At 43.3% G+C, this 11,715-nt stretch overlaps 2 protein-coding genes across 2 annotated transcripts in view; one reads left to right on the forward strand and one right to left on the reverse strand.

Moving 5' to 3' along the window:
• Positions 1-2,051, reverse strand: part of ASB12 (ankyrin repeat and SOCS box containing 12) — a 152,171-nt gene extending 150,120 nt beyond the window's left edge. Inside the window, exon 1 of the mRNA XM_063083247.1 lies at positions 1,939-2,051. Within this exon, the coding sequence (XP_062939317.1) occupies positions 1,939-1,962 (24 nt within the window). The 5' untranslated portion in view covers positions 1,963-2,051. The remainder of the gene's footprint in view (positions 1-1,938) is intronic.
• Positions 2,052-8,101: 6,050 nt separating this feature from the next.
• On the forward strand, positions 8,102-8,563 carry LOC134368049 (profilin-2-like). The gene has a single exon (XM_063084658.1). The coding sequence runs from the start codon at positions 8,102-8,104 to the stop codon at positions 8,561-8,563; it is 462 nt and encodes a 153-aa protein (XP_062940728.1).
• Positions 8,564-11,715: the final 3,152 nt, after the last annotated feature.

Consider the following 11,715-nt stretch of genomic DNA (forward strand, 5'->3'; position numbering starts at 1 on the left):
CTCTTGGGGCTTTTATTTGTATTTTAAGACTCACAACACCATCCATGCAGTACAAATGGAGTCTAGCCATGATGCCAATTTAAGTTATCTTGAGCATGAATACCATACCCACACCAGTCTGAAACTGAGCACTCCTATCTTTATTAGGCAAGTCATTCTACCTCAATGCATCTGTTTCCTCATTTAGAACACGGGAATGATAATAGTATCTCCCTCATAGGTTGTTATAAGGATTGAAGACCTATTTCATGTAAAACATTTAGCACAGTGCCTGCCACATAAACACTCAATATGTGTTAGCTGTTATTATGTTTATATGGGCTAGTTAATGATTTGTTCTCTCTTCCAATTACCATACAGCCAGCCCAGTTTATAGCTTTAATCCCCCAGTAGGGAGATTTTAATATGTTAAATATTTTAATATTTTAACGCTCAAGGACAAGGGCAGTTCTCCTTCCTCTTATCCCCCAGGTCAAAAGAGAAAAAAAAGTATTCAGGTGAGCTGAGTTTGAAATGAGGAAGTAGAATGGCCCAGGCTTAGGCAGGTTGGGAGCAGAGCGAGTCTGGATAGCAGAAGCTCCTTTGCCTTAATGGTGCCACCTTCCCATACCATGCCAGGGAACCTGGTGCAAATTACATTACCTGGAAAGGAAGGAGCCCAGAAAAGGTAAGGCTGGCTACTACAAAGAATGTGGTTGATTATCTTTCACAGAGAAGGGCCCTGAAGAGGAGGGAGTCTGGAAAGAAGAGGTTTGAAGGTTATACTCCCTGCTTTGCCCATCAGGCAGCACGAAGGTCTAAAGCTAACAAGTGGGCAGAACTCTACTACTTAGAAAAAAAGCTTGCACATGCATCCTTTTATTTAATCCTTACAACCACCCTATGAAGTGAGGGCAGATTTTTTTATTACCCCCATTTGGTAGATGAGAAAAGACAAGGCTCCTCACCAGCTAGTAGTTGGGGGGCCAGCACTCTAATTCAAGTCTTCCTGCTTCAAAATCCATGCTCTTTCCATTAAAACATGCTGGGCTTTTATGTGGACTTCAGTTAGCCTGGGCCACTTCTGTTATGATCAATAGAATAATTAACCACAGACTAGTTGTGAACTCTTGACTGTTCCTCAGATAGAAGAAAGAAGACCGTCAAGGGGAAGGTGGATCTGGAATAGAAAGGGGCTGGCGATGGGAAGGGAGAGAGTAAGATCTGGAAAGTTAAGAGAGAAAAAGAAGCAGAAAAAGCTCTAACCGGGGGCCGGCTATAAACTGGCTATAAACAGACACCAACTGGCCTGGCAATGCCACCTCTTGGGTTTCTCCTCCCGGCTAAGAAGGGCCAGGTAGACTCTGCTCCACCCCCTTTCCTTTCCCATAGCCCAGCCTGGGCTAGAAAGATGTTGTCTCCCCCCAAACCCACACGCGCACGCCAAGGAGCTGGGGCGAGGCGGGGATCTGGGGAGTATTCGGAGCAGGTTACGGGCAGGGGGAAGCCAAGAGAGAGTGCAGGAAATGCTGGACACAGGAAGTAACTCGCCACGAGGCAATGCCACGTGGGGTATTCGCGAAAAGCGGTTACAAGTGCCGCGAGTGTGTATAAGAAGCTGGAGTTACGGTGGGCATGAGGTAACGGCGGGGAGGAGCTGGGGTCGGGGGGCCAGGGCAGGGAGGGACCCGCAGACGCTCACCAGGCGCGGGGGGAGCGGTGTCGCGTGAGGGGACGGTGGCGCTGAACACCTCTTCCCGCGCCGCCCGCAGGAGGGTCCTGAGGGTAAAAGTTCAGTTTGGTTGAAAAGGAGTGCGGACTGAGAAAGAGACGCAGGTCCCAGCGCGGGAAGGGAGCGTCAAAAAGCACCCCTAGAAGGCTGAGGGGTGTGCCTGGGCTCCCAGCTGAACGCCTAGAGGAAGCCCGGGGCTCTGAGTCTCGCCTAACTCCTCTCCTTACCTTGGGCACCGTGATGTGGTCCATGACCCCGGTTCCCGCCACTCGAAGCCCTCAGTACTACTACGGCTTACCGCCGCCACTCCAGCCGCCTCTTGGCCCAACCCGGGCTCCTACCCGGAGCCCTTCCAATCCTGGCTCAAACTCTCGTCACCTGATCTGTGCGGAGGCTTCTATCGCGGCACTTCGTCCGTAGCCGCTCTCGCCATTTTGCTTCCTGGCATATGCCTTTTTCTTTGGGGAGGCGGCTATTCAGGTTTGGGCCGAAGGTTTTACCCAGTGCTTAATCCCAGACTCGAATATTGTCACCGCCTTCACTCTCCTTGATGTTATAAGGGCTCTGAACACAGATGTCACTCGACTAATGTCACAGTGATGGGACCTTGCAGAGATAACACGGCCTGTCCTATGCTGGCAACTGGGTTTCTAAAGAGCTTCCTAGTTCTGAGACCTTTGGCAAGTCACCCTGTTTTTTGAAATATGGAGAGGCATTGTTGCTTTGTGTTGCTTCACCCCCCACGGATTTGTCACCCCACTTCCCCTGGGTGACGGAGACGCAAATGATTACTAAAAGCCCATCTCTTCTGAGCAGTGAGAGGCCCCGAAGTGGTTAATCTCCCGCCAGAACCCTCAAGCAAGAGGGATCCCTTCCTTGGGAAATTAATGCTGAATTGGAGTTCTCTTCCTGCATTTATTTTCAAGACCAGGATGTTACAGGAAGAGAACAAAGGTGGAGTTGTAGTTTAACAATATAGGCTGGTGATTTTCATTGAAACAAGCCAGATGACATTCCAGTAGACAAGTAAGTGATCTTATCAACACAAACTTGATCTTAGCAAACATTCCTTCTTATAGCAATTTCTCAGTATCTTTACATAACAATCAGTAACTAGTCTGTCTTTGAGCCAGCAACCTGCTGTGCCACAGTCCTTATCTTGCAACAGAGACTTATATAGCCTGAGGGAAATTTCCTGTCCTTGCAAGGTCAATATTTGAAACTGCAAGGCTTTGGAAAACCAGGCCCTGTGAAGTACATATGCTTTATAGTATATTCCACAAGGCATATCTTTCTCTCCATCACCTCTTTTATATGTTTGCTGTCATCAATCTAGTTAAGACCTGGAGTACTGCAGTAGCCTCATAACTTTTGCCATCACAGATGTGGGAGGAGGACCAAGGGCCCACTGGACCAGCTCTCAGATGAGACACAGATCTGCACAGGACCTCAGTGGTGTGCTCTGAATCAGATTTATGATGGGAAAAAGAACAGTCTGGGAGTTGGAAAACTTGGGTTCTACTCCTGTCAAGTCTGCCACTAACTTGCTGTGTGACCTTCGTCAACAAATCATGTCACCTCTCTGGTACTTGAGTTGACCAAGGTTATGATGAGGGGTATTGGCAACTATCTCTAAGCATTTCTAGCTCTACTATTGCAATATTAGGGTTTGCAATCTCACCTCCCCTACAAAGTGATTTCTATCTTCTTTGAATGCCCATAACATTTGCTAGCTAAACTACTCATTCATCATACTCTGCCTTCTTTCCTACCTAAAAGCCCTTCCCTCGATTTTTGGCCCTCTTTTCCCTTGAACTGTCATTTCATCATTTTCAGTTCTTTTACTGTCAAGCATCTCAAAAGAATAGTCTGCTTATCATCACCTCCACTTCATAACAAACTCCCGAACCACTCCCCTGAGTTGGCTCTTTTACATTATCCTCAACTCCAATGAGTACAGCAACTCTTCTCAATGCTCATTCTCTATTTTGCAGCATTTAACACTATTGATTCATATCTCTTTTTGACATTCTTCCCTTGCCCTTTGTTATGAATAAGACTCACTGCCTGCATGCCTAATTGTTCTGTCTCTGCCTCCTTCCCAGTTCTTTTTTGTCCTTTTTTAGCCATTTCCCTGGCTTCTATCCTCATTCCTCTTCTATTTTCTTTCCCTTGGTAATCTTGATCTCTTCCACAAGTTCAACTCTTACCTGACCCCCATCCAGGTAGGGAACTCCCAACTTTATACCTCAAGTCCTGTGACCTTTCTCCTGAGCTCAAATTTAGAACTTCCAACTCCCCCCTGGGAGTTCCACTTCTATATTCTTGCTAGCATATTAAAGGCATCATCAGCCAAAACAAATTCCTCATCTTTCACGCTCTCCTCCCACCCACCTCCCCACATTCTCCCACCTCTGCCACCTGCTCTTTCTCAAGGTTTCTCTATCCCTTCTAAAAGCACCACCATGTGCCTGGTTACACAGATTAAAAACCTCATTTTTGTGCTGTTTGAGATAGTGAAAAGAGTGTGTGGACTCTGTAGTCAGACCAGATTCAAATTTCGGCTCTGCTATTAGCATGACTATGGGCAAATTATACAACCTCTCAGTGCCTTAGTTTCTCTCTCTCTCTCTCTCTCTCTCTCTCTCTCCCTTCAGAAAGCATAGCAGAATGGGCCTTCATTTTCTTGTCTGTAAACTCATTCTTATAAAATTCTTATGGGGATTCAAAGTATGTAATGTGCCAGGAACAACATATTGGAACAATGAATATTGGTGGTCCCCTTCCATTCCTCAACTCAATCTGAACATTTCTGTTCTCCTTCTCTCTCTCTCAGATGATTACCTTGCGTCCTAGTTTGCTGATAAAATAGAAACTATCAGAAGGAAATTTCCACATCCTCCCACAACCAAATCTGCTTGCTGCCCTGCATGTGAACCCATATAATCTGCCTTCAATGAATGAACTGTTCCTGAGTCTTCCTAAGGCAACCCTTCCACTTGTTCACTCAATTTCATCCTCTCTCACCTGCCCAATTGTCCCATTTCCTTTATTACTAAAATGTGTACACTTTACCAGATCATTTCCAACAGCACAAAATACATTCTATAATAGTTTTAATATTAAATAACTCTTTATTGACCCACATTTCTGTTCCCTAGCTATCATCTCCCCATTTCTCTGTTGTATGTTTTAGGAAAACTCCCCAAAAGATTTGTCTAAATGCATTCTGTCCCCACTTCTTTTCCTCTCCACCCGTTCTCTCTTGAAATCACTCTAATCAGGCTTTGCCCCTACCACTCCACCAATCTGCTCTTGTCAATGTTGCCAATAATCTCACCATGGCAAAATCTACTGGTCAATCTTCAGATATATTCTTGTCCTCTCAGCAGTATTTGATCACTCCCTTCCCCTTGATACATTTTCTTCACTTGGCTTCAGGGACACCACTCTCTCTCCTACTTCTCTGACTTCTCTTTCCCAATCTCCTTTGCTGCTTCCACTCATCTTACCTATCTCTACATGTTGGAATGCTGCCAGGGCTCAGACCTTGGTCCTCTTCTCTGTTTACACTTATTCTCTGGCTGCTGTCATCCAGTCCCATGGTTGTAAATAACATCTATTTGTGGAAAAACTTTATATCTAGTCCTAAAATTTCATGTCTATGTCCCAAAGATTTATATCTAGTCCTAATCTGTCCTCTGAACTCCAAACTTACATAATATTAGGCAGCCTACTGACATGTCTACTTGGATATCTTAGAGGCATCTTAAACTTACCATGTCCAAAACAGAACTTTTGATTTCTACCTGCATCTTCAAACCTGCTCTTTCCATAGTATTTCTCATCTCAGAAAATGGCAACTCCATTCTTCCAGTTTGTCTTAGTTTTTTGGGCTGCTATCCCAAAATACCCAAGCTTGGGTAATTTATACAGAACACAAATATATTTGTCACAGTTCTGGAGGCTAGAAATCCAAGATCAAGGTGCCAACAGGTTCAGTGTCATGAGGACTGCTCTCTCTACTTATAAGATGGCATCTTAAACACTACATCCTCCAGAGAAGACAAAAGCTGTGTCCTCACATGGCTGAAGAGATGGAAGGAGAAAAAAGATCTAGCTAGTTCCCTCCAGCCCTTTTATCAGGCACTAATTCCCATCCATGAGGGTGGAGCCTTCATGGCCTAATCACTTTCTAAAGGCCCCACCTCTTAATATTGTTGCATTGGGGAGTAAGTTTCAACATGAATTTTGAAGGGAACACAACCCTTCAAACCATAGCACATTTGTTCAGGCCAAAAGCCTTTAAAAAAATTTAAAAAGATGACTGGTGAGGGGATCTTAACCCTTGACTTGGTGTTGTCAGCACCACGCTCTCTCAAGTGAGCTAACTGGCCATCCCTATATAGGGATCCGAACCCGTGGCCTTGGTGTTATCAGCCCCACACTCCCCAAGTAAGCCACAGGGCTGGCCCCTTAGGCCAAAAGCCTTCGAAGCATCCTCTTTCTCTCATGTCCCACATACCCAACTCATCATCAAAACCTATCAGATCTTCCTTCAAGATATTATCCAAATCCAACCATTTCGTTCTCTTGTACCCTTGGCTCAGGCCTCTATTATCTCTTGCTTGGATTATTGCTACAGTCTCCTAACTTGTCTCTATGTTTTGGTGCTGGTCCCCCTAAATCTATCTTTACATAGCATCTTCTATGGGACTAGAATCTAGAATCTAGAATGATGTCACTCCTTTGTATAAAACCTTCTAGTGGTGCCTCATCTCAGAGTAAAAGCCAAACTCTTAATCATGCCCTATGAAGCCCTACATATGATCTAAGACCAGTACTTCTCTGACTATATCTTCTATAACCCTTTTCTCTCTCTGCCCAAGTCATATTGACCTCCTTGCTGTTTCTCAAGTATACCAGACATGTTCCTGTCTCAGGGCCTTTGCACTTGCTATTCCCTCTGCCTAGAATGCTCTTCCACCAGATATCTACATGTTCACTCCCTCATCTCTGTCAGGTCTCTGATCAAATGTCACCATGTCAGAGAATCCTTACCTGAGCATGTTATATAAAATAAAACCATTACCACTTCTCCAACATTCTCTACTCTCCTAACCCTTTTTCTTCATAGTTATCAATACTACCTGATATATTATAAATATGTTTGTCATTTATTATTTTATGTATGTCACTTCTGTTAGGGTAGGGACTTTTAGTTTACTGCTAGATCACCGAAGTCTAGAATAGGCCTGGCACTCAGTAGGAACTCAATAAATATATGCTGAATAAATGCATTTTCAGAGCTATTCCATATTTTTCCCACCATTAAAATTAGTCATTTCTCATAAAATTCCCTCCTTAAGGCAAGTTGATATCATTTCAGAAAAAAATGAGGCACAGACAATGACTTGGCAAAGGTTGCAGAAGACTCACTAGTCAGAACAAACCCCCACAGTAGTAAAGAAAGCCTGGGAATGAGAGAGAAAATCTGGAAGAAGAGAGTATTAGGCTCATAAAATATTTTTAGTGAAAGGGATACTGTTATTATCTATTCCTTTTTTGTCTCCATTAGAATGCCAACTCCATGAGGACAATGGTTTGTCTCTGTTCTGTTCACCACTGTACCCCAGTGCTTAGAAAAGTACTTGGCACATAGTGAATGCTTGATAAATACTTGCTAAATGACTGGATAAGAATGAACAACTCTAGACTCACAGCTGGTGAGGGCTAGAGGATAAACTAGAGGGAAAGAGTCTGGAGGCAAGGAAACCAGTTAGGAGGCAATTGTGATTGTCCAAAAAGAAGTTGTGAACTGGTGAACACTGTAGGTTTTTTTACTTTGTACCTAGATCCCAGGTCTCAGCGAGATTAGCCAACATATGAGATAATTGTTTCTGTAGTAAATCTCCCCTGTCCTGTTTTACATTCAAGCCTCCAACTCAATTATTGTCCACTTATGTTCCACTTCCAGGGCTTTCCTACTATTGGGGGTTAATGTTCTTCCCATGGTATCCCAGGGAAGTAGGTAGGTCTACTTTGCCCTATAATCTTGCTAGCTATGGATACTTCCTCAGAAAGCTACTGCCAGAGGTCACCAATGATGTAATTGATGATGACTATTTTAAAAGTCACAGAGCCTTTGTGACCTCACTCCTGCTCCAGAGGTAGCTTGATAAGTCACAGCAGAGGGCAACTGAGGCATAACAAGTCACCAAGACCTCCTCCACCTTGCTTCTGGAGAAAGGCCATAAGAAACAGACTATTTTTAGCTTATTTCAGTCTCAACTTATCATACTTCTTGAGCCAAATGCCAACAAACTTCCTTTGAAGACCAACTTGCTTGAAAACACTTTATTCATTTTTTAGAGACCACTTACTTGAATAATGCAGTGCATAGGGAATATCACCAAAGAGGTCTGGCAGGACTACATCACCCTCTTCCTACAGACTGGGATATGCTGTGATGCAGCAATTATCACCAATTCCCCACCTTGGTTATTAGCATCTTATACTGAAGGCAACCTGTTCCAGTTGACTCAAGAAGAAATTCAGATCTTGGTGGCAAGGGAGGGGAGAGAGAAGTTATTTCTCCAGGGAATCACCCTTGCGGGGACCAAATGCTTGCTGATCCGGGACAACCTGTACACTGAGGGCAACAACACCATGGACCTGCGCACCAAAGGCCAGAGTCAGGGCAGCCAGGCAGTGACGGTGGTTCAGATCGAGTCTGTGTACCTTGTGGTGATGGGAAAAAAAGGAACAGAAGGAGGGCCTCTCAACCTCAAAGCTTTTGAGATAGCAGGTTACATTAGAGAGGCCATTCATCAAAATGTGGCCCATTTCTAACTAATAAAAAAGACTTGATGTTTTACCTGTAATTTGAGTTCAATGTTACGTGTTTCACCTGCTAAATTAACATGCTCTTGAAGAATAAAAGAAAGGGAGATCCCAGATTAGGTTTGGAGGGGTGTGTGTGTGTGTGTGTGCGTGCGTGCATGTGTCTGTGAGTTGGGAGGAGGTGTGGGTTGGGGAGTGAGTAATTCCTTCAGGCATTTGAGCTTCTGTGTCTTTTTTACATTCTTAACACCTACAATGCCATCCCTTCCTTCTCAGCACCTGGTTGAGAGAATAGTGGACTGATAACCAGAAAATTTCGGTTCAAATCTCAAGTTTTCCTGTGATCTTTATGTCTCTGGGCCTCACTTTCCTTATCTGTACAATAAGGAGTACACTATGTCTTTAAGAGTACTTTAAGCTCTGGAAATCCAGGATTTTATAACATCACACACATCCTTCAAGAACCAGCTTAAGTACTACATCCTCCAAGAAGCTTTCTCCGACTGCCTTAACCCTTGAGGCTAACCCTGATTTGAAGTCCTAAAGGTCCAACATTCTGGGTCATTTGTTGGCCCTTAATCACACTCTACCCAACATTTCTTGGATGACTATTCTATGTACTTGTTTAACTTTTCATGTACACATTGGTTTATTTTCCAACTTCATTATAATCTCCTAGAAGGCAATGGCTTTTACTTCTCTATTACCTTCTTGGGATAACCCAGCATGGGACTCTTCAAGTGGAGTTGGTTACAGGCATAAAATTGCTTATCAGGCAGAGATAGTTTTTCCAAAGTGAGAGCTCTGCAGGGTGTGGGTCATCCAGGGTGCTTGTGGCTAGATTTTCCTCTTCCAATTTGTAGCTCATTTCTGGACCCTTTATGTGTTTATTGATGTCACTGTCAGAGGAAGCATGAGTGGGCAGGAGGTAAGAAAGGAGGTGAAAAAAAATCTAACCATTCAACCTAGCTTGTGGCTAGAAGCTTTGGAGCAACTGGGATGAGAAATGGCAGAGATGAGAAAGATAAGGTTGAGTAATAGACCATGGGGCTATTTTTTTGACCCTGTTGTCATCAGTACCCAGGAGCAATGATTATGGAGAACACTCTTCTGTGTTAATTACAAAAACCAAAATTACCCCTAACACACACACACACACACACACACACACACACACACACACACACACACGTTCACGCACACACACACACACAAATACCCCTCACAAGCTTGTAAAGGTCCGGGTTTAAACATGGAGGTGGTCAAATCTCCAGAGCAGCACTATCCAATACAAATATGATGCTTGTTACAGATGTAATTTTAAATTTTCCAGTACTATAATCAAAAAGATGGCAAATAACAAATGCTGGCAAGGGTGTGGAGAGAAGGGAATGCTACTGCACTGTTGATGGGACTGTAAATTAGTACAAGCACTTTGGAAAACAATTTGGAGGTTTCTCAAACAACTACAGATAGATCTTCCATATGATCCAGCAATCCCTCTTCTGGGTATATATCCAGAGGAATGGAAATCATCATGTCGAAGAGATACCTGCACTCCCATGTTTATTGAGCTCTGCTAACAATAGCCAAGATACGGAACCAACCTAAATGTCCATCAATAGATGATTGGATAGGGAAACTGTGGTGGTATATATACGCTATGAAATACTGCTCTGCCATAAAAAAGAATGAAATACTCCCATTTGCAACCACATGGATGAACCTGGAGAAACTTATGTTGAGTGAAACAAGTAAAGCACAGAGGGTTAAATACCACATTTGCTCACTCATATGTGGGAGCTAAGAAAGAAAGGAAGGCAGGAAAGAAAGACCACAGTAGTGCTGTGATCCAGCAGAGGGAGAGAACATTCCTAGGGCTACAAATTGGAGTTGAGGGGAGAGGGGGAGGGGGAGGGAGGTTGGGGGATAATTGGGAGGGGGCAAAGGGTGCAAAAGTAATTTCTGGTAATGGATATGCCCCCAGTATGAATCTGGCCCCCACATCATGGGCAGGAGGGGGGACAATCATCTTTGTATCTCATGAATATTTGTAATAAATGAATAAATGAATAAATGAATAAATAAATAAATAAATAAATTTTCCAGTAGACACATTAAAAAAGAAAAAAACAGATCAACTTAATTTTAGGAATATATTTTATTTAATCCAGTACATCCAAAATATTATTATTTAAACATGTAATCAATACAAACATTACATGTTTTTATTCCAAGGCTTCAAAATCTGGTGTGCATTTTACATTCGTAACACATCTTAATTTAGGCGAGCCTCATTTCAAGTGCTCAATAGTCACACATATCTAGTAACCATTGTATTAGGCAGCATAAGTCTAGGCCAACCCCCATCCAATATTTGAAACCCTTCTGCAACATCTCTGCCAGTACGTCCATCCATTCATCCATTCATCCAGTACATACCATGCTAGACATTGCATAGGTAACTAATGAAAATGTCAAGAAAGAGGAAAAAGAGGCTTTCTAGATAAAATTTTAGTGGGGATAAGACAAAAGAAAATATAAATTACAGTATGAGGTAAATGCTATGAAAGAGTTTATTTGTTCATTAATGTTTGTATTGAGCTCCCACTATGCGTCAGGAACTGTTTTAGACACAATAGTGGATAAAATATACAAAAAGCCTACATTCTACTGGGATAGACAAATAATACATGTCAGGAGATAAGTGTTACTAAGACAAAGCAATGTAAGAAGAGATAGAGAGTGATGGGAGGGACTACTTTAAGTAGGGAGGCCAGGGGCAACCTCTCCAGAGAGGGGAGATGTGTGCAGAGGCCTTAAGGAAATAAGGGAGTGAACCATGTCAAGAAATGGAAGAAGTGTTTCAGACAGAATGAATAGCCTGTTCAAAGGCTTAGAAGCAAGAGCATGCCTGGTCTGGTGAGGTACCACCAGGAGGCCAGTGTATTTGCAGCCCTCCAGGACAGTGCCCCTTTCCCCTTCTACCTGCAGCATCCTCAGGCATGGTGATAAACAGCTTGGTGCTGCCTCGCAGGGTGAAACAGCAAAGCAGAGCTAAAGCTCTTGCCACCCTCCTTCTGGGCCCTCTCTTTCTGATTAAATTGCATTAACTTTTTTTTGGCAGTCACATCATTCTGCTGACTCACGTTGAGCTCTTA

Source organism: Cynocephalus volans, chromosome X (genome assembly GCF_027409185.1).
Source record: "Cynocephalus volans isolate mCynVol1 chromosome X, mCynVol1.pri, whole genome shotgun sequence".
In the NCBI taxonomy this organism is placed as follows: Eukaryota; Metazoa; Chordata; class Mammalia; order Dermoptera; family Cynocephalidae; genus Cynocephalus; species Cynocephalus volans.

Excerpts from the sequence above, each read along its gene's own strand:
- LOC134368049 (XM_063084658.1), top strand. The coding sequence starts at position 8,102 with ATGCAGTGCATAGGGAATATCACCAAAGAGGTCTGGCAGGACTACATC.